The sequence below is a fragment of the Electrophorus electricus genome, chromosome 26 (genome assembly GCF_041902795.1).
Source record: "Electrophorus electricus isolate QZ-2024a chromosome 26, ASM4190279v1, whole genome shotgun sequence".
Lineage (NCBI taxonomy): Eukaryota > Metazoa > Chordata > Actinopteri > Gymnotiformes > Gymnotidae > Electrophorus > Electrophorus electricus.
In genome coordinates this window covers 8463604-8483972 of record NC_137522.1, presented here as the reverse complement: position 1 = coordinate 8483972, position 20369 = coordinate 8463604, and the positions used below count along the sequence as shown (strand labels likewise).

The 20369-nt window shown below is 43.6% G+C and overlaps 2 protein-coding genes across 6 annotated transcripts; one reads left to right on the top strand and one right to left on the bottom strand.

Annotated features, from left to right (window-relative positions):
* Positions 1 to 907: 907 nt before the first annotated feature.
* On the top strand, positions 908 to 15186 carry tmem161a (transmembrane protein 161A). 3 transcript variants are annotated; one of them, XM_027008141.3, is made up of 13 exons: positions 908 to 1043; positions 1833 to 1936; positions 2034 to 2120; positions 2223 to 2320; positions 2419 to 2575; positions 2830 to 2981; positions 3065 to 3125; positions 3237 to 3380; positions 3475 to 3588; positions 5229 to 5403; positions 5857 to 5953; positions 6497 to 6719; positions 15038 to 15186. In XM_027008141.3, exons 1-13 carry the CDS (start codon positions 1041 to 1043, stop codon positions 15129 to 15131), a joined length of 1509 nt encoding a protein of 502 aa, XP_026863942.2. In that variant the 5' UTR covers positions 908 to 1040; the 3' UTR covers positions 15132 to 15186. The 3 variants fall into 3 exon arrangements, with proteins under 3 accessions (XP_026863942.2, XP_026863943.2, XP_026863944.2); XM_027008142.3 differs by lacking the exon at positions 15038 to 15186 and having other exon boundaries at positions 6497 to 7726; XM_027008143.3 differs by lacking the exon at positions 1833 to 1936 and having other exon boundaries at positions 927 to 1043.
* mef2b (myocyte enhancer factor 2b) lies at positions 9509 to 19706 on the bottom strand. Of its 3 annotated transcripts, none has more exons than XM_027008145.3 (10): positions 19567 to 19688; positions 16556 to 16650; positions 15221 to 15292; positions 14378 to 14581; positions 13813 to 13941; positions 13172 to 13355; positions 11978 to 12123; positions 11418 to 11514; positions 11228 to 11318; positions 9509 to 11039 (listed from the first exon to the last, which is right to left on the bottom strand). In XM_027008145.3, the coding sequence occupies exons 3-10, from the start codon at positions 15272 to 15274 to the stop codon at positions 10703 to 10705; spliced, it is 1242 nt and encodes a 413-aa protein (XP_026863946.2). In that variant the 5' UTR covers positions 15275 to 15292; positions 16556 to 16650; positions 19567 to 19688; the 3' UTR covers positions 9509 to 10702. The 3 variants fall into 3 exon arrangements, with proteins under 3 accessions (XP_026863946.2, XP_026863947.2, XP_026863945.2); XM_027008146.3 differs by having other exon boundaries at positions 16606 to 16650; XM_027008144.3 differs by lacking the exon at positions 16556 to 16650 and having other exon boundaries at positions 19567 to 19706.
* Between the last annotated feature and the right edge of the window lie 663 nt (positions 19707 to 20369).

The window sequence follows — 20369 nt, the reverse complement described above, 5'->3', positions numbered from 1 at the left end:
CAATAACCCTGTTTGTATATTTTACAAATTCTCCAGATTGACATTTACTTTTACAGCTGTGGCACACTCTCATATCCAGACTGCCTTACTTTGATTTCTGCTTCGAAATAACATTTTCTTACACCGAGTACACTCCATATAGGCTACAGTGGGAAGATTCTGTAAAGCAAAGTCTGTGGAAGAAAGAGGAGCCACAAAGGTTCACAGAGAGATGCACAGAGAGAGTATTTGTTTTGGAAATGCAGTGTTTTATATCGTTTAGGTGTTTTTTAAGAGATAGGGTTGTTTGAAAACAGCAGGGGTTACATCAGTTTTTTCTAAAGGTCCATGTAGCAGAAATGGCCCACAACATTGGCACTGTCTTGGATGGGCAAAATGACATATAGTCAGACTACTTAGCTAATTAATTCAGATTTAATTTAGGAAAAGATGTCCACTCGCAGAATTGGCTACAGGCATCATTGTTTCACTTTTATTTTCTCCCCATTGTGCCCCGTGAGAATACTTAGAAAATATGATGCAAGAGGAACGAGATTGTATGATTTTTTCTTGCTTAGTTACGAAGTCACATTGTTGGTTAAACGTGTAGAAGGCGTTTGGGCGTATCGCTTAAGTGAACGCGTTGAAACTGAGAAGACGACGGTGCAGTGGTGTAAAGACTATGTGACAATTTTAAGAACTTTCACACAACTCAAACCTTAAAACGACCAGCCGTGAATCCATCGCTACCGTACTGTTTGCCTTTAGCCTGAGACACATACCCACTTCCTGAGACATTGCACCTTGTAGCCACAATTACTCGAGCTGTGCGGCCCTATTTTTGACCTCGGGCACGTCACTGTTTTTTTGTAAGCCAATCAAACCATTGGTGTGCGCCCTTGGACCAATCGGATCTCACAGCTCATGCGGTTCTCCGCCCTCCAGCCCGGGGAACGCGCAGGTCACAAGTGTCGTTCAAAATTCTCCTTCAGCTGTTCGAGCACCACGAGTGTAGGCGCGTATGTGGGGCCACGCTGACAGATTAAAACACACGACCTACAATGGTGAGTTCCTCTCCAGCGAAATGTTACTGATGCATTCTCTTTCTAGTTCGATAGTTTTTGGTTTTCATGCCGTTGGAGAAATTGTCTCGCTCTTAACATCGCTGATTATGCTATGCTAGCTAGTATGCTATGCTGCAAGTTAGCGAGGATAGCGAACGTTTTACCGAACGCACCTTTCTAGCTAATTGGGTGAATAACTTGGTCAACTAGTTATATTCCATGTTTCTATATTATAAATTGGCGATAAAACTATCGATAAAGCTAAAAGTTGGCGATAAAACTAGTTGTCTATCTATCTATCTATCTATCTATCTATCTATCTATCTATCTATCTATCTATCTATCTACATTCCTAATAGTAGCCAACCAAATTCACTGCCGAATCGGCTTGAATATCTTTGTTGGCCGAAATCCTTATTCTTCATAACACAAACATAGCTAGCGAGCATAATCATTTGGCTATCGTTGCTAGCAATAGCCGAGCGCTTAGTTCTTCACTTTCCCCCACTTAGCTCTGCTAAAGTTACACCACCTGTCTCTACTTTTAAGTTTGACTGCACAGTCCTGTCTGCTTCCTCCACTTAAAACAGCTGATAACGAATAACGGCCACAGAGAGGTCGTTACAGATGTGACTTTTAGCTAACCAACTATTCATAGCCAAGAAAAAAACAAAACATGTTAGACGGTGCCAATATACATGCACATTAGAAGTTCCTGAGTGTTAACAATCCGTATCATTCACACATTGCCACACATTCTCCAGTAAATCAAAAGCCTCTCTCGTGTAGGCGCTGATGGGAGTGCAGTTGGTAGTCAGCTTGCTGGCCGTCAGCATAATGCAGAAAATGGCTCCACATTACTCCTTTGCTCGCTGGCTGTTATGCAGTGGCAGGTGAGTGTCAGCTTTATGAACAAGCCTTATTCAAAGTGCTTTCATCAGTAACACTGTTGAATTTTTTTAATTTTTAAAAAAATTCTCTTTCTTTCAGGCTCTTAAGGTTCAAACACCCTTCTGAGGGAGAGCTCTGTGCTCTGGCAGGCAAACAGATGCCCAGTAAGACCAGCAGGAGAGACAGGTATGAGCTGCTTTGTAGAGGCTCGTTCAGTGCGGCTGATGGCTAGACGTGGGCAACTGCCTTGCTGTCAGCCATGCCCTCTCTAACCTGAGCTTTTTCTAGGAGGCAGAATGGCCACGGGGAGCCCAAGCCACTTACCGTCCCAAAGGACATTGATCTACATTTGGAAAGCACCCCTGTGAATGTTTTGGATGCTTTGGGTAAGCATGCATTCAGCTTTGCAAGAACCGATCATCCGAGTTGTGGCTTCTTCTGCCTCCTGCCTGGATCTCTCTGCTTGTGTCGTTTGTATGCACAGTGTTGCGCTTCTTCGTGGAGTATCAGTGGTTGATTGACTTTGCCGTTTATGCGATTGGCATCTACGTCTTCACCGAGGGCTACTATTACATCGTGGATGCCAGTAAAGAGGTCAACATTAGTGCCATCTGGTGTGTCCTGACTGTATTCTTCTGCCTGTATCCTTAAATCTCCATTTCAATCATGTAATTGTCGTTATAAAGAAATCTGGGGATGTTCATGGAAGAGTAATAAGCTATTCATTCAGGCAGCAACTCTTAACTGAATACATTTTCATGCAGACTCATTATTTATTACAAACAATAAAGTTTTAGCTTAATAAAAAGTCTCACCTTGACTTTTAACTCTGGTCTTTTGTCGTGAGACCACTACTTTTCCCCTGTGTCTTGTAATCCTTGACTTCAGTTCCCAGGAGGATGCTGTATACTCTGATGAGCCACTACTTTCGCTCTGATGAGAGTGGCGAGCGCTCCGTGTGCCTGGCGTTTGGCTTCCTCTCCCTGCTTCTTGCCATGCTGGTCCTGGTGGTGAGGGAGGACTATCTGGAGTTCGGCCTGGAGCCTGGTACGGCCTTGGGTTTGTTCCTTTACGATCGGGGCAGGTGTTACATTGCCATTAGCCTTAAAAGTCAATTACTAATATTTCAGGTTTCATCAGTGTCTTTGAAAACTTCGAAGCGTTTGCCAAGCAGCAGGGCTTTGAGTGGTCGTGAGTTGTCCCATCTAACTTCCTGAACCTTTTGTACCTCTCACATACATGGACACATAGAAATACCAATACAGTGTGTTTTTATCTTAAGTTGTTTTTGTAACTTCTTAGCGTTCCTTTCACCAAACTGGGGGTGAAACTGGCCTTGGCTGCCATGTGTGCCGTCCTTGGTGCTCTGCTTGCGTTCCCTGGCCTTCGCTTGGCACAGACACACTTAGACGCCGTGCAGATGAACGCCGATCGGCGACTCGTTCAGTACGACACTCTGCCTCCTGCTCTTATGCCAGGTAGTGTTGCCCAGGTAATGGTGGCCTGTAAATATGGTGATACTTTTCTCTTTCCCCGTCAGAATCCTCCTGCACATCAGTTTCCTGTCTCCACTGGTTGTTGTTGTATTGTGGGTCAGGCCTCTGGCCCGTGACTTCCTGGGAAATGCTCCTATGGGAAAGCAGTCAGTCACATTGTAAGTGTGTATTTGGGCTTTCATTATGTCCTATTGCTACCATCTTCCATAGCACATATGAAAATGGCTTCTCACGAGTGTGATGTTCACAGGCCACAGAAATGCACATCTGGTCTTCTGGGCTTCAGCTTTTTTGTTGCTGTGTCTGAGGTTTAAATACATCCCCTGCCTCCACCACTACCAAGATGAGAGCCAGTAGAAATAACTGTACAACTCATTAATTCACTGTAAACATAGATGCTTCCTAGATCACATGCACCAACATCCTTGTCTAGATCACTGATGAAATGCAAAATGGGGTTCCTGGTCAGATCAAGCAGAACGTTGTACCCCAACAGTTACCATCCGATATGTTTCATATTGATGTATGGCCGTGACCAACTTTTTTCAAACCAATTATATTGTTAGTGATATTTCTATTGTCATTTTATGTTTTTATCTTTAAAACTTTTGAAGTTGTAGCCCTGACCCATAATCATGAGGCAACCCTCCCTGCGCTAGTGTTCACCACACTGATTAGATCCCACTCGCTGTGGTCCAAATTAAAGCCATCCAGGTAGTGACGCTGTTGGTCTACACTGACTCAGTGCTCCGCCCACCTCAGCGGTACAGCTCACACTGACTCAGTGCTCCGCCCACCTCAGCGGTACAGCTCACACTGACTCAGTGCTCCGCCCACCTCAGCGGTACAGCTCACACTGATTCCGTGCTCCGCCCACCTCAGCGGTACAGCTCACACTGACTCAGTGCTCCGCCCACCTCTGCGGTACAGCTCACACTGATTCCGTGCTCCGCCCACCTCAGCGGTACAGCTCACACTGACTCCGTGCTCCGCCCACCTCAGCGGTACAGCTCACACTGACTCCGTGCTCCGCCCACCTCAGCGGTACAGCTCACACTGACTCCGTGCTCCGCCCACCTCAGCGGTACAGCTCACACTGACTCCGTGCTCCGCCCACCTCAGCGGTACAGCTCACACTGACTCCGTGCTCCGCCCACCTCAGCGGTACAGCTCACACTGACTCCGTGCTCCGCCCACCTCAGTGGTACAGCCTACACTGACTCAGTGCTCCGCCCACCTCAGCGGTACAGCCTACACTGACTCTGCTCCGCCCACCTCAGCGGTGCAGCCTACACTGACTCAGTGCTCCGCCCACCTCAGCGGTACAGCCTACACTGACTCAGTGCTCCGCCCACCTCAGCGGTACAGCCTACACTGACTCAGTGCTCCGCCCACCTCAGCGGTACAGCCTACACTGACTCAGTGCTCCGCCCACCTCAGCGGTACAGCCTACACTGATTCCGTGCTCCGCCCACCTCAGCGGTACAGCTCACACTGACTCCGTGCTCCGCCCACCTCAGCGGTACAGCTCACACTGACTCCGTGCTCCGCCCACCTCAGCGGTACAGCCTACACTGACTCAGTGCTCCGCCCACCTCAGCGGTACAGCCTACACTGACTCAGTGCTCCGCCCACCTCAGCGGTACAGCCTACACTGACTCAGTGCTCCGCCCACCTCAGCGGTACAGCCTACACTGACTCAGTGCTCCGCCCACCTCAGCGGTACAGCCTACACTGACTCAGTGCTCTGCCCACCTTAGCGGTACACTGCAGTCCCCCCTGTGTGTGTTTTATTCAGGCTCTCCAGTTCTGCATTTGAGTCCATGCGGCTGTGGGTGATTGTGGGGTTGTGTGCGTTGAGGCTGCTGCTCACCCACCACCACCTGCAGGCCTATCTCAACCTCGCTTCCAAGTGGGTGGAGCAGATGAAGAAAGAGGCGGGGCGTATTGCTGCTATCGACATCCAACGAAAGGCAAGACGTTTATGTACTTGGTCAGGAAATGTGGGTACACTGATACTAACTAAATCATCACTCTGAAACAAGTGTTAAATCAGAATTATTTGTCGTCCTGTCTGTGTAACGGACAGTTTCACAAAGATAAAATGCACCTCCAGACCTGTATGATTCAGACCGTGCCTTTTGCTTTTCAGTTGTCCTACATGTCTGTGATTCAGCTGTCAGGCTTATTTTATGAATACATATGACTTTGTATTACCTGGAATTCATAAAAGTTTTTCACTTTTTCCTCATTTACCAGGTTTTTAGTTTGCAAAGGTTAATATTTTAAGCATTGAAATATTTGCCAATGTGATTGCACTTCATAGTATTTTTCTTTGTAAGAACTTCTGGAAATTTAGAAAGGCACAGTTTTGGTACGAGCCCTCAGTTTGGTCTGTTATTTTCTAACTTCCTCTGTTTCTGCAGGTGACTCGTGTGTACTGCTATCTGACTGTAGTCACACTACAGTACCTCATTCCTGTTTTTCTAGTGCTCTTCTCCACCCTGGCCCTCAAGGCTTTAGGTATGATATATCATTGATTCAAAGACCCTCAGTTATCTGCACTGGTTGCCACTACTGCATGTTATGTTGCTATTTTAAGAATGTGTTTTCATGGGATAAAGTAACCTTGTTTTGGAGATAGCTTGAGGAACCAAGTAAAGACCAATCTGAGCCATGGTGATGAAGTGAGTGTTGAGTTCCGGACAGTCCAGGATGGATGCAAACCCCTGTTAACCTCTAGAAATGAAAAAAAGTGCTTTTAAAGTCTCTGCAGCTTCTGTACTTCTGGGGAAAATGTCTGCTGAACTCATGCAGCCATGCATTTATTACACAGCATCTTTTTTCAGACCTGCCTTATCTTCCTGTCAAACTGGCCTTTGGGCCTTGTTTATCAAAGGTTTTGAATATCACCTATGACCAAAGTGTTTTTTAAAACTGTAGCAGTGATTAAGGTCACAGTCACTGGCCATCTTTAGGGTCAAGCTTGTGCCACTTTGTAAAGCAGTTCAAGTGAGCGCCACTTGCGCGCCTGCCTCTGCCTGAATCGGCCTCTCCTGTGCCCAGGTGACTATTCTTGGGGGCTGGGCGCCGAGACTCCCCGCTTCACCCCTGCACCAGTCCTCCCTACCGCACCTCCACCGCCCCCTGCACTAGTGGACAAGGACGACCTAGAGGATATGGAGGAGGATGTTCAGGCTACCGTGGCCCACTTGTCTGAGGCCTTCACCGCCTTGCGTGCGGTCCTCACTCCACTCTTCTTCAGAGGGCTGTTCGCCTTCCTCACCTGGTGGGTGGCCGCCTGCCAGCTCCTTAGCAGCATGTTTGGCATCTACTTCCACCAGTACCTCATGCATAGCTGAGGAGCGCCCCCCAGTGATGGCTTGGTGTACTGTTGCCCGGCGCACATATGCGGCTGGGCTGTCAGCTCTGACGCGCCAGTGCACAGCAGGCTGGTGTCATTTATGGCCACTCAAGATCGACTCTGACTGCTTGATCTTGTCAGGAGGTGGTGGTGTTTTTAGTCTAAGTCAGAGGGAATGTTAAAATGTGGCTACTTGTCTGTTACCACGAGTTTTATTTTAATTTTTGTACCCTTACATGGAAGAGATGTGTGATTGAATTTATGCAAGCAACCTTAAATCATATACAGAAACCGCAGGAGAAAGGGTTTATTATATTTGTATTTTTTAAATAATCCTTTTCCTGTTGAAGCATTTTAAAATCATGTCCTGAAAAAAAATCTTATACTACAAAATCAAATCCTTGTACTACAGATCAAGAAGCTTTAATTTAGAATATTCCTCACCTTCATCAGGCTGATGGTGACGTCTTATGATGGTAAGTGCTTGGTAACTCAGGGATGTGAAGTCAGGAACTGAATTTCCACTACCAGTATGGCCCAAACGATCAAAGGCTTACTTTTAATACTGTAGCTTAAAAAAAAAAAAAACAACAACACAGTGAAGCCTACAAAACTAGATGCAGTTATGTTTAGTCACTCCTAAATTTTTCTTCCAATGCAAATTAAAACCCTTTTTTTTTCATGGTGTGTTTTCACTGCCAAGCTGTACCTGTAATTATATTAACGGGTGTGGTGGCAGTGCGCCAGAAGTGCTCTGCTTCTAAATATTTCTGATGTGTTTAGTTGTCCTGTGCCACTGACCAATTACACACACAAATTCAGAACAAGTAGATTTTTGCAGTGTGACAAATTGTTTAAGAATGTTGCACTATTTTTAAACTGACTGAAATGTATGGTGAGACTGTTTCATTAAAATCCAGAATGCCTCAGAAGTGCTTGCATTTCAACATTGCTTTCTTTTCACCCAGTAACAATTTACAAAGAGAAAAGGAAACAGAAAATATATTGCATAGATGCATGCTGCATTTTATAGTATAGAACATAAGTCATGAAGTTTTTCGTAAAGCCCCATTACAAGACTTGAACCCATAATTCACACTTCAGCGTGAGCTGTGTGATTTCTGTGTTGAGTGTAGTGTGCCATCGCGTTTCTCATTCCCGTCACGTGTAACCCTGCTGTCTCGTGACCAGGAGAGATGCACAAGTACATGGTTCCAAAGTTCCAGTGTCTGCCTGATCCCTGCTATTGCTCGTCAGCAGTGCTACGCTGTTGTTGTGGCAGTACCGGCACTGCTGTGGTGCAGCATGCTGATCTCTGCGCGCTGCGTCTGCCCAGTCCAGGCCTGCAGGCCATTTGTCTGGAAAAACGACATGATTTATGTGGCATGATATCTGACTTCCACACAGAAACAGATTGGACTCCGTGGAGGGTCAGATGCTCACATGTCTGAGCTTTTTATTAGCTGGCTCGTGTCATGTCGATCACTTGGACTAGTTTAAACACTGGAAGAGGAGTGGGGACTTTGACTCATGCGTTTGGTAGCTGTTTACCTGTTTCAGTTTGACTTCTGCTCAAAAGAATGTTGTTTGATGTTTGTCATCTTCCCTGTTCTAGGAAATATGTATTTAAGGATGCATTTGTAATTACATTTTTACAAATCAGTATCAATGAGCATGGAATAATTATTTTTGGCTGATCTTCTGTTTGTGCGAGAATTAGTAGAACAGACGCTTGAACTAGTTCTACCCGACGGAACCTCCTTCCCCCATCAGTGTGTGATGTGTCTGACTGTGTGTGGTGTGATGAAGCGGAAGGCGTCAGGGTTGACACGTCTATATAATCACATTCATTACGAGCATCTGGTAGGAGGCCCAAGCTCTGCTCTGCTGCAGCCAGAGCTGTTGCTATAGGGACCAGACCGAGGCCTATTGAGACCACGGCCCCCGCAGACGAATTGTCGGCCCTTGGGGACCTGCCCAGACGTGACCCCTCGTGCACCCCACACCCACCCCGCACGCTACCTCCTGGTTGAAGGAATTGGGTGGGGGGTTAAATGACAGTAGGGGTGACTTCTTACTGGTTCCTGGATTCTGAAGCTCATGGTTGGGTGTGTTGTACAGTTGAGCTGCCAAAAATGTATTGTTTTTGGGTGACTACGTTTCACGCGGTTGTGTGTGGAGTGTGTCATGTTGTCATGCTGATTCCAATCACAATATGGTAGTTTGACGACAGTTGAAAGTTACAGATTTGACAGTGTGTGGAAATCTGTGAAAGACATCACTCTGCCTAAGGCTCAGTTCGAGGCTCTAGGCGGGATCTACCGCGACTGCATTCTTTTTCAGGCTTTTATGGGGCGTGTTTTTTATTTATTTTTATTTTTTTTATCCTCGCTCATGGTGCAGTGGTATTAAAAGCCATGTAATCTCTGACGCGTCATTCCCGACGTGTACTGAATCAGATTCTCCACAGTATGCCTGTTTCAAATGGACTCAGTGGGCGGACACTGATCAGTTTAAAACCTGCCGACTGCTTTAGAACTGTCACCACTCGAACGCAACGCGTCTTCCTCGGCTGGAAATAGCTGATACGCAGTTGGTTACTTCTGCTGTTCGTGTTCTGTCTCTCTTTATAGCATTGAACGCAGCCGCTTCGAAAATAGCTCGGGTGTTAATGCAGAGAACTGGCAAGCAAGGCGACGGGCGCACCAAACGAATAAATAAGCAAAACTTTAATCTTTTACAAAAATGGAAATGGTTCACACAAGGAATCAGTGGCAGTGTGCCATGGGCTTGGAGCAGACAATAGTGTGTCATATGCTGACCTCTTCTGGACAAAGTGGGAATGTGCCGTCAGCCTCCACGGGCGAGAAGAGCGCCGTAAATTCCGTCCACATGACAAATGGACCGAAAACACAAATAGATGTTAGATATGCTAAACGATTGGCACAGAAGACAGAAATGGTATGCAAATAATAGCTTTTGTGCAAACAGTCCACAAAACAGTGCGCTTATATCATAGTTCCAAAAAAATCCAAGAAAAAACGCCACACACATAAAAAGATCAGTGCATAGTTACAGAGCAGCTACAAAATGCAGTTGAAGTTCATTTGTAAAATATATGTACATATAAAATAGAATTCAAAATAGATAACAGGAGCAGAATGCAGCCTATAATGTCAATTATTAACTCATTGCACAAGCCAATTTTTTTTTTTTTTTTTTTTTTTTTTTTTTGGTAGAATTCAAGAAAACTATGCTCCGAAATCAACAAAAAATAGTGCTATAGCTCTTTGTTGCATATCTTCATGGTGCCTGTGTCACGTATAGCTGAAGTAGAGACTGGTTAAAAAGCTGCGTGGGGTCCCTGAGAGAGTTTCTCATTTTTAGAAAATCAGTTGTTTTCAAAATGAACCAGGAATCCTGAACTGCTGAAAGATTAAGTGGTGTTGCTGAGAGTAAGATAAGGAGAAGTACGTTATTACACACTGCCATGCGGCAACCTTTGCCATTTACAGTGATTTCCAGCTTGGGGTTGAATTTCAGTGAGGAGGTTGGTAGATAATTGCGTCCACGAAGGTGGCTCTTGTCTTTTAGATCTGAATATCAAATAAAAGTGTCCAGGGCACTCAAGTTCAAAGGCTGAAGGCAGGAAAGTTTGAAGGTAAGCTACAGAAAAAGAAGCTTTTCCAAACAGGAAACACTGTTGAATATTAACTCAAATTTAAAACAAGAAAATCATTACTATGTCAACATAACTGGTTTAATGCAGCTTTGACGTTTCCTCACACAAACTGAGAGACACTGTGAACAAAAAGGTCTTCGGCCCTTTTAAGAGACACGAATCAAACTGGTTGCCGTTGGGCTAGTGTATGGAGAGCTGTAAGAAGCCACGCAGCCAGGACTGCCAGTTATCTCGGCCACCCGTCACTAATCTCCAACTGCTTCAGAGGCAGGTCACCCTTCTCTTCCCCAGAGCTTCTCGCCGTGCTGTGGGGAGCTGTGTAACCCCCTCTCAGCACATCTTCCCTGTCCATAACGTCATACGGTTCTGGAGGGGGCCTGTTTGTAAATTCGGGGCCACCCATTGGTGAATGTGCGGTGTGACGAGTAGGGGGCGTGGCCGGGGAGCGTATGTGGTCAGGTGAGGTGCGCTCTGATTTGATACTCAGGGTGAGGGAAGAATGAGGTGGCGTGGAGGCTGAGGAGCCTTGACATTGGTAAGAGCAACCTCCACCTGATGAGATCCTGTACACGGAGACAAAAGCCACAATGTAGCATGCCTTCTTACCAGAGAAGTATATCCAAAGCGATTACACGAGAAACAGAATTGTTCAAAATAGAGTGAATGTATACTCTTACAGGCACAAATTATACAGCCTCTATCCCTCCATCCAATAAATGTATAAATAAATCAAGAAAAGAGGTTCTCTCACCCTGGGGTGATCACTGTTTGCTGCTGCTCCTGGTGTGTGAGAGGCTGCCAGCTACGCTGAAAACCCATCGTGTACCCAGGATGGCAGTACTCTGCAGGCAGTGAGATCAATGGGCCATTACCATTAAGCTTGTTAGCTTTTTAGAATTCAGTAACAGTGGGCAAAGAATTGGACACAGTCAGGTAATTACCTGAGGATCCATAATTCCCTAGGGTGTGAGCCAGTAAGCCCGGCTTTCCCATGGCCATCATGTGGCCACCAGAGTGCACACTCTGATACAGGGCTCTCTAAATCACAGAGGAAAACGGGCAGCGTGAGGATAACGGTCAGTAATTCAGCATATGCAATATTTAGGTGGCATTACTAAGACTACTGTAATCTAATCAAGTTTTAAGTCCTTGCTGCCTAATCACATCCTAAGAGCCTAATTTGGTAGACACACAGCTATGAGCAACAACTTCTTTTATTGTTCATTAAGAGTTAATTCACAAAGTCAAAATTGTTATGTTTTAAAAACAGATAAAATTGGTCTAAGCAGGCAAGAAGAAGAAACAGGTTCTACACTGAGATGTGGGATTGATCTGCAAATTATCCCTAAAAATATTATTATTTACATATTTCCACTTACATTTGTCAATTATTATCCATTTAATTAACCCTTCATCTACTTATTTTCTAAGTGCTAAAACAAGATTACTCATTAATGAATGCCCATGGGATGAACAGTGACTATGTTATAGAATCTCTCACAGCATTAGTCAGATTGCCACGGGTTCCACCCTGTCCTGGGTGAGGCTCAACACGTCGACCCTCACTGGCCAGACTTAGGGGAGGCGGAGTTTTCATTTCCAGTGTTCTGCTCAGGTTGCCATGCGAGAACATCGAGTAGCCAATACCTTCACCGACATACGGGAAGTGAAAACAAGATGTGGGTGAAATTCTTTTTCACTTTTATTCATCCTCTCTCTCAATTTCTCTCTCTCTCTCTCTCTCTCTCTCTCTCTCTCTCTCTCTCTCTCTGAAAGAAGCAGCTTTTTCCAGCTGAAGTTTTGATCAGTATCTACATGTGACATCTGTCTATGTGTCAGTTATACCCTATATGCCATGGCCTTAGATATTGTCACATTAACTTTATGTATAATAAATGTATTATTTTAATGAATGTAAATTCATTTTGAGTGCACAGCTCTGGCATAGGTCCAGTTGCTTTCAACACTCTAGGGCAGTGGTAGCTCAGTGGTTAAGGTACTTGACTTGTAATCAGAAGGTTGCTGGTTTAAACCCCAAAGTTGCCACTGCTGGGCCCCTGCACAAGACCCTTAAAGCCTAAATTGCTCAAGTTGTACTCAGTCAAAATTGTGAGTCGCTTTGGATTAAAGCGTCAGGCAAATGGAATAAAAATATTGCTAACCACATTTCAAACATAGCACATAAGTTAGTGCTGAGACCTGGAGTCTGACCACATGTTCTGGTTTGCTGTTTTTACTCAGATTCCTGTGTATTACCGCTAATAGCAATGTAGGGGCTGACACTGAAGTCGCTCTCAACATGTCCAGCAGGTGCAATTGTTTGCTCAGAAACCACAGATCTTCCTTCAGCCGCTGCTTCACATGTGACTGTGAATGCATGTATGTGTGTGGGGGGTGTGTGTGAAGGGATGCTGTTTCATATACCAGAGCTTCCTGTGGGCATTGCACCAAAACACTCTAGGTTACTCATAGAATGAGTTCCAATACCCCACCTTGTAGACACAGTGTTTTAATTTAAGCTTGTCAGAAATACCAAAAAATAAATGTAAAGGATTTCAAATGTTTCAACAGAATGTACTGCAGATAAACTGTAAATCTGTGCCTAAATGACTGAGTACGCTGTTTTCACGCTGTTTTTTAACTACTAACCATCAATAAAGCCTTAAAATGAAATAGATGGAACCTGCCTTCATACCTGCATGCGAGCCCATGAGCGTGGCATGTGAGTTGGGTCCAGTGGGGACAGCGTTGCCAGGCCTGGAGCTCAGTGTTTTGAAAGGTGGCGGGCGGTTCACCCCCAGGCCGGGGTTGGAAACGCTGACGTAGCCATTCTCAGAGCCAGCCAGGACAGGAGCCTCCGCAGGGTGCAGAGAGGGATTCTGGGGGCAAAGGGAAGCTGGTGTAAGTAAGCCCATGTAGATAGGCCAGCACCACCCAGGCACCGTGCAGCCTTTGTGCAGGGCACCCGTGAAATCATGTTACAAACCCAAGGAAATTAATTTCTCTGTACAGCGCATCACTTTTCCATCCACACAGAACAAATGTGTGATTTAAAAAAGCCATCTATATATTTGTGTTTTGCTGTTATTTAAATACAAAGATTTAGGTTTAAAAACAATGTTCCTACTACTGAATAATATTTGTTTCAGATTTGTGTTGGGCTAAATGTCCATGAACTAAATAATCAAACACAGTGAAAGGGAAGTTATTATAAGATAAGGTAACCACATCATTTATTTGGACACAGCCAACTCTCAGAAGAGAATTTCAGACCAGGCTGTTGGTAACCCCACTGGTCTTAGAGGAGAATCTGGGACATGTCAGACATATACTGACATAGTAACGTTGCCGGCTGACAGAGAGGTCCATGCCCTCACTGGGTAGGTACTTCTCTGGGTCTATCTGCATACTGTCTTCATGATCGACCTCAGAAGCTTCCAGGCCCAGCCCTTTCCTGCGTAGAGTCTGCAGACGCAAGCGAACACCAGTGGAAGAGTGAGACAGTGACAGAGGAAGAGACAGACAGACAAGGAGAGTGAGATGGAGAGAGAGAAAGAGAAAAAAAAAACAAGTATACAGAACATTTTTAAACACGTTATATATTCTCTCAACTCATACTATAACATTATACACGTTATACATATGTATAAATAGTACCTTGAACACTGATACTTGTCGTGAGTATTGGCATTAACAAATGTATTTATTTAGCAATTACATACCCATAAACTCAGATCACTCAGACACAATTTTGTATCTCTCATAATCAGACTGTGCAGTAGGCTATAGATGAAACTTTAGTTCTACCGATTCGTCTGTTACCTCTCTGGACTAGTCATATGAGTGTGGTAGCCATGGTAAGGATGTTCTGGGAGAGTGGAGAGGTGCAGGAGGCGTGTACCTCCAGGATGTCGGAGTTGGTCCTGCTCTCGTGCGGCTCGCTGTACTCGGTGTACTTGAGCAGCACCTTGTCCATGTCGGTGCTGGCGTACTGGAAGAGGCGGTTGGTGCTGTTGAAGATGATGAGGGCGATCTCGCAGTCGCACAGCACGCTCAGCTCGTAGGCCTTCTTCATCAGGCCGAACTTGCGCTTGGTGAACGTCACCTAAAAAAATAAAAGGAGAAACCACCGGCCACTATTTAAGGGGCCCTGTGAGAGAGGACAGGAGACTTGACTCTGCGCTGGTCAGGGCTAACCTTTCTGGCCTCCCGAGGTGGAGCCACACCAGATCTCAGGGTTCACGTTTGAACTTTGGTCAAATCATTTATCAGTGAGTTTCCTCAAATGTCATAGTACAATACAAATAAATAGTTCACTCCTTCTAATTATTAAGATGATCTTAAAAATCATGTATATGTACCAGTAAGGTCCTGTAAATGTCAGAAACCCCCGAGCAGGGGATCTGTTAACAAACGTGTCTGGTAAATCCAATCTGTGTTGCAGTTTTGTTGCTTCTTTGCTCTGACAAATAGTCCTGATTTAGGTCATCAGTAATTACTTAATGATCTGAATGTGTTAAAGCAGGAAAACCTGAAGGTGTGTTATGTATTATGTTTCTAGGATGGGAACAAAGAACCAGCACATTCCCCTACCAGTGTGGACTCCCAATTTACTAAGATCTCCCAGTGATATGCATCTCCAGAGCCCCAGCTGACTGCCATAGGAAGACGGCAGGGGGTTCCTCTGCCACTGTCAATCACCTGTCAATTAGTACCCTTAAGAAGAAAAGGAACAGAATTGTACCTGACGATTTCGCTGGTCAAGAATACGGGAGATCTGTATTTTCTTTCGTCCCATGATGTTGTGCCTTCAGCTCTTCATACAAATAATTATGTAAAGAAAAAGTAAAGCTCAATTCAAATGCTAATATATTGAAATATTAAATCCAAGATATTAAAGATCATAGTAATCCAGTATACACAGTACATTTCAAATCATTTCAAATACATTTTAATACAGCAAAACATTTTCATGAATCAGTAGTCCTGTTTTGTAATAGAGATAGCCGTATAAAAACGAAAAACTTTGAAAAGCTCAATATTACTTCAGTGTTGCTTATGTAAGCCTTTCTCTGGGTCAACTGTGACACAAGCCAACATAACATAACAAATTTGATGGGAAATGGTATGTTTTGTCATGATGCAATTGGTCTCATCAACCCCCCACTATGAATGGGTGTTTATTTATACCCCTGGGAGGCAGCAGGGGCTAATGTTAGTGCGGGCTAACGCCCCCACAGTCTGAATTGCCCCAGGGTAAGTGTGAGCATTTCCACTGGGCATGAGTTAAAAATATGGCATCTCCATTTAAAGGTGGAATTAGCTACAGCCATGGTTAAAATAATAGGTCTAAGTGTGGGTACTGGTCCCATCCACCCCCTGTTCTCCCACGAGCGCTGTGTGCACAAACAGTGGGTCTGAAGGGGAATATAAGTGTAGGCTCGTCAGGTAGAGCATGCCAGAAAAGGCATCAGCTGACTGTATAATGAAGCATTTAAAGTGTAGTTGAGACAGCTCGCTCGCTCGCTCGCTCTCTCTCTCTCTCTCTCTCTCTCTCTCTCTCTCTCTCTCTCTCTCTCTCTCTCTCTCTCTCGCTAATAGCATGAATAGTGTCTAAATGAATAACAAACATTTATTCTTGGATGTATTCAAAATTTGGACCACGGAGCTAATATTTCCCAACTTAACATGATCTCTAAAATTACACTAGTAAACAAGTTCCTCTTACATATTCAGGGGAATATCATAAGACCAGAGCGTCACTGCCAACTTCATTTTGGACCACTTTTAAAAAGCAGTGCGTAGTGTTAACTGCTACGTCTCTCCCCACAGAGGACACTGTGCCTGAAACTGCCCTATAGAAAGAAGCTGTCTACTGATGCAAAAACCTAAGGGAACTCCCACCCCCAACCCCCCAGACATGTTTGACCTCACCTATTTTTAGACCATCTAACCCAATGGAGAGCGGATACGGTGCCATGGTTCCCATGACCCAGTGGTGCCCGCTGCCCTCTCGTCCCCTCCTGGAACCCGGGCCCATGAGGAATCTAAAGGAATCCATATCTCAGGCCATTATTACCTTATAAAGGAGACGTTAGCTAGAGCCATGCAGGACTTGAAAATGCACACCTACTAAATCCACAGGTGACCATGTGTTTGAGCCGGACAGTTGGTCTGTGCAGATACAAATAGAAATGTAAGGAAGTGGTCTTTGTGACCAGAGATCTCTATCACAGCCTTCCACATCTGTCGCTATGTTTAAACCCTAAAGTTCCTCATAATTTTAATGCACTGAAAAAATGAAAAGGCTATAATCTTGTACAAGAAACTTATTACATGGATTGATATATGAGTTAGACACAGAAATATCAGAGCTGTAATGTTTAATCCTTTAACATTAGTTTAGGAGTCAGATTTGTTTTCAGACCAGCTATAGTGGGTTTATAAGCAATCCTTTAAATGCATTTTGCTTAGCCACAGCGCTAAAATAAATTACATGAACAGACATTCTGGGAAACATTACTATTAATAAATATTATTATTATGAATATAAATGTAATTATTAGAATAGTTTGACATACTAATTGATGGAACCATCATCAGCTGCGTTTTGACAAATTCCCTTTATACCCGAAGCCCCTTTTTGGTTAAAGAACACCAAATGTGTCAGAAAAATTCTAGCTTGGCTAAAATATATAAATTTTAAAATATAAATATTAAATATTATACTATCTATTTTGATATTATAACTTGGATTAAATTGTTGGCATTGGTATTGGGTAACAGTAATCACCATAACATCTATGAGGCCAATTGTATGGCTATTGTATGCAAGTTTCACTAAGAGTTGTGGTGGGTTTCTTGTACAGAACAAGATTTTGCGAATCCAAGATTTTGCAAACATTTGTGGAAAAGGTTAATGAAAACAGTTTGAAATCCTCGATCACAACACTCGGCATCGCCACAGCAGAGCATCTCGTAGGCCATGTGTCATGCAACTATTGTACTTCAGCTTAGCTCCTATCTCCAGGCCTTAACCAGCACAGCTGCCTATGAAAGCCTCCCAGAGGCCAGGCAGTGGAAAAGAATGCTCAAAAGCACAGTGGAACCTCAGCACTCCAGTGCTCTCTCCCGTTGGGACCAGAGAAGACTAATTGCTGGGACCCTCATAGGAACAACACTGCCTCAGCAGCAAAAACAAACAGTTTCATCATGAGCAGTCAAGGCTGCTGCAGCCAAAAAATGACTGACCTACAACAGAAGTCACCTCAGAGGGCTTCCAGTAAAACTGTTGTAGCTGCTGTGATGATAAATAATTGTTTACCTAGAATGTGATTTAGGAAGTGGTAGATGCTGACCAGAATTACAGGAGGCTTCAGTTACACACAGATATGTGAAGGTCTTGTATATGGTTCAACATTTTACAAGGGCATAGACACGCATATTTTAGATAATGTCTTAGACATTTCTGATGCAAAATTTTGCTAGATAGCATAAAGATGATATTAAATAATGATTTGCACGCCTGAACTACACGCCTGCTCCTTGGAGGCACTATTGAGATAAGAAACTTAAGTTTGGCCAAAAATAGAAAGAAAGACTCCAATTTGCATATGAAGAGACATACTTCCACAGTGCTGATTCAAAGTTAAGGCCAAGTGAGACAGTCTATGAAAGAGCCGCAGTGTTGAAGAGGGAGAAAAAGACTAGCTCCTGACAAGGGTCACAGGCAGCCAGAGAGCTAAATCATTACACATTCTGGCCTTACATGTATCAGGCATCTTTCTTAACAAAGCTCCATAAAGATGAACTCCACTTTTGTTTGTACATGTACATGTTCAGTGTTAAAGGTTCAACGTTAAATGTAAGTCTTTGCAGACAGCAGCACAATGGACATAGCACTTGAAGCAGCCCAGACTCGAAGCCCAAGAAAGAAATTACTCTCTATGACTGAATAAGTACACTGCTTTTTGGTCGATACATAATCTGCAGAACAACACGCACAAATAGAATGACTGCAAAGCTTTGACCTGAAATGTTTCAAATAGTGCTGCCATTGAGATAACTGAGTCATCCCAGTCTGTCCATCTACATAAGATCAGTGCTATGTAATAGAAGACAATCTGCAAAAATTGTTTTCTCTAAGCATCATCAAAGATTCATAAAGTTATTTATTGTATAGTGGGCTCACAGAGCATAAATAAAGTCTTTTGTTTTATATTAATTTATTTCCAAAATTCTATAAAAATGAATGTACAAGCACAGATTTTTAAAAGAAGGATATTGCAATACCTAATATTTTTGTTTACATCCAATCTAATATGGGACAACAGATGCAGTATGCACCACCTAACTGGGTGGATGTTAAAACTACAGGTCGCCATAGACCACTGACCTCTCAGTCTAAATATTACCTGAACAACTTACAAAATTAGATTTCACAATATTACTTGTTAATGTCTTTGGTGGTTTATCTCAGCAATAGTAATGTTTTGGGTCAGCATTACTGTCATCAGCCAGGAAACAAGTCTCCATATGGTGGAGTTGATCTGTGCCCTGGTGTATAAGTGACAGCCACTCTGCACTACAGAGTCTGACAGGTGATTATCTTCACCAAGGTGCTTTGTCCTCTAGCAGGTGATAACATCTACTCTAAACCTTTATTGTCTTTTCTCATGTTTTCCTTGTAATGCTTTTTTTTTATTTTTTTTGCCCAGAGTGTTGACTAAATTATAACAATCTCCAAATGGACAGAAATTGGGGTAGTTTGGGTCTTCTGAAAGTTAAACACAAGTATTTTGAGCAATTTACATAATAAACTATTAGTTGGGTTATGCACACCGTCTACAGTCTGCTTACATTAATATTTATATTTACAGCATTTAGCAGACACTCATTTACAGAGCTTCTTAAATAAATGCTTGCAGAAATACATATAAATAAGTCTGTAGATACGTAGATGTTAAATAACAATGTGCTATGGTAAGCTTGCATGGCAACGAAATGGACGTGTGAACTACTTCAAAAGGAAAAAAAAAAGACATATCACGTTCAGTGATCTAATTTCTAGTGATAAAGTTTGAATCTTACCTGATTTAAAATACCAAACGTTGGCGTTTAAAGGGCCGTCAGCTGTGCGTGTAATCGCCGCCGTCAGTATCACCATCAAGCCGCCGAGTGATTTAAGCACGACCCGTTTCACAGTTCATCTCCAGCTGTTGATACAGTAGCGTCGAATTAGCATAAAGCGAACGGCGCTGCGCCATTGGCTGGCGACAGCGCGGTCCCGCCTCGGCTTTCCATCCTCGCTTTTCGGTTTGACTTTGCCTGTTCCACAGAATGAATGACGCCGCGCCGAGCCGTTACGCTGGCGCGGCGAGGTTTCGTATGGCTTTTTAAAAAGTGGGGTTTTTTTTTAAAGACGCAGAGTGGTAGTTTAAGAAAAACATGTTTTATACTGAATTTCCATAGCTCAAGGCAGTAAAACTACGAGAAGGTTACGTCTGAAAAACAAACAAAAAAAACAAACATTACGGTCAAAAGGTTACAACAAAGGTTTAAGACCCAAAAAAAAAAAAAAACCGTGCACACGTCACTTTTCTAATTTTCTGTCATAAGACTACTTAACTGGTAGTCTCTGGGGAAAAGTACCTGTTAAAATTATTTCTACAATTTGTTTGGGTTGAAGAGAAAAGTCTAAAATAGCATGACCTTTATTTCTTAGTTTTGTTGTTTTTTGATTAGGCTAAAGAATTCGGATGCACATCTCTTACGCGCAAAAACACTAACCAATTTATTTTCTCATGAAGGCATGAAGGACGAAGATTTGAGGGCAAAACAGCTATCTGAAAAGAGAAACAGGGAGTTTCTCACTCACCAATCTCCAACCAAAC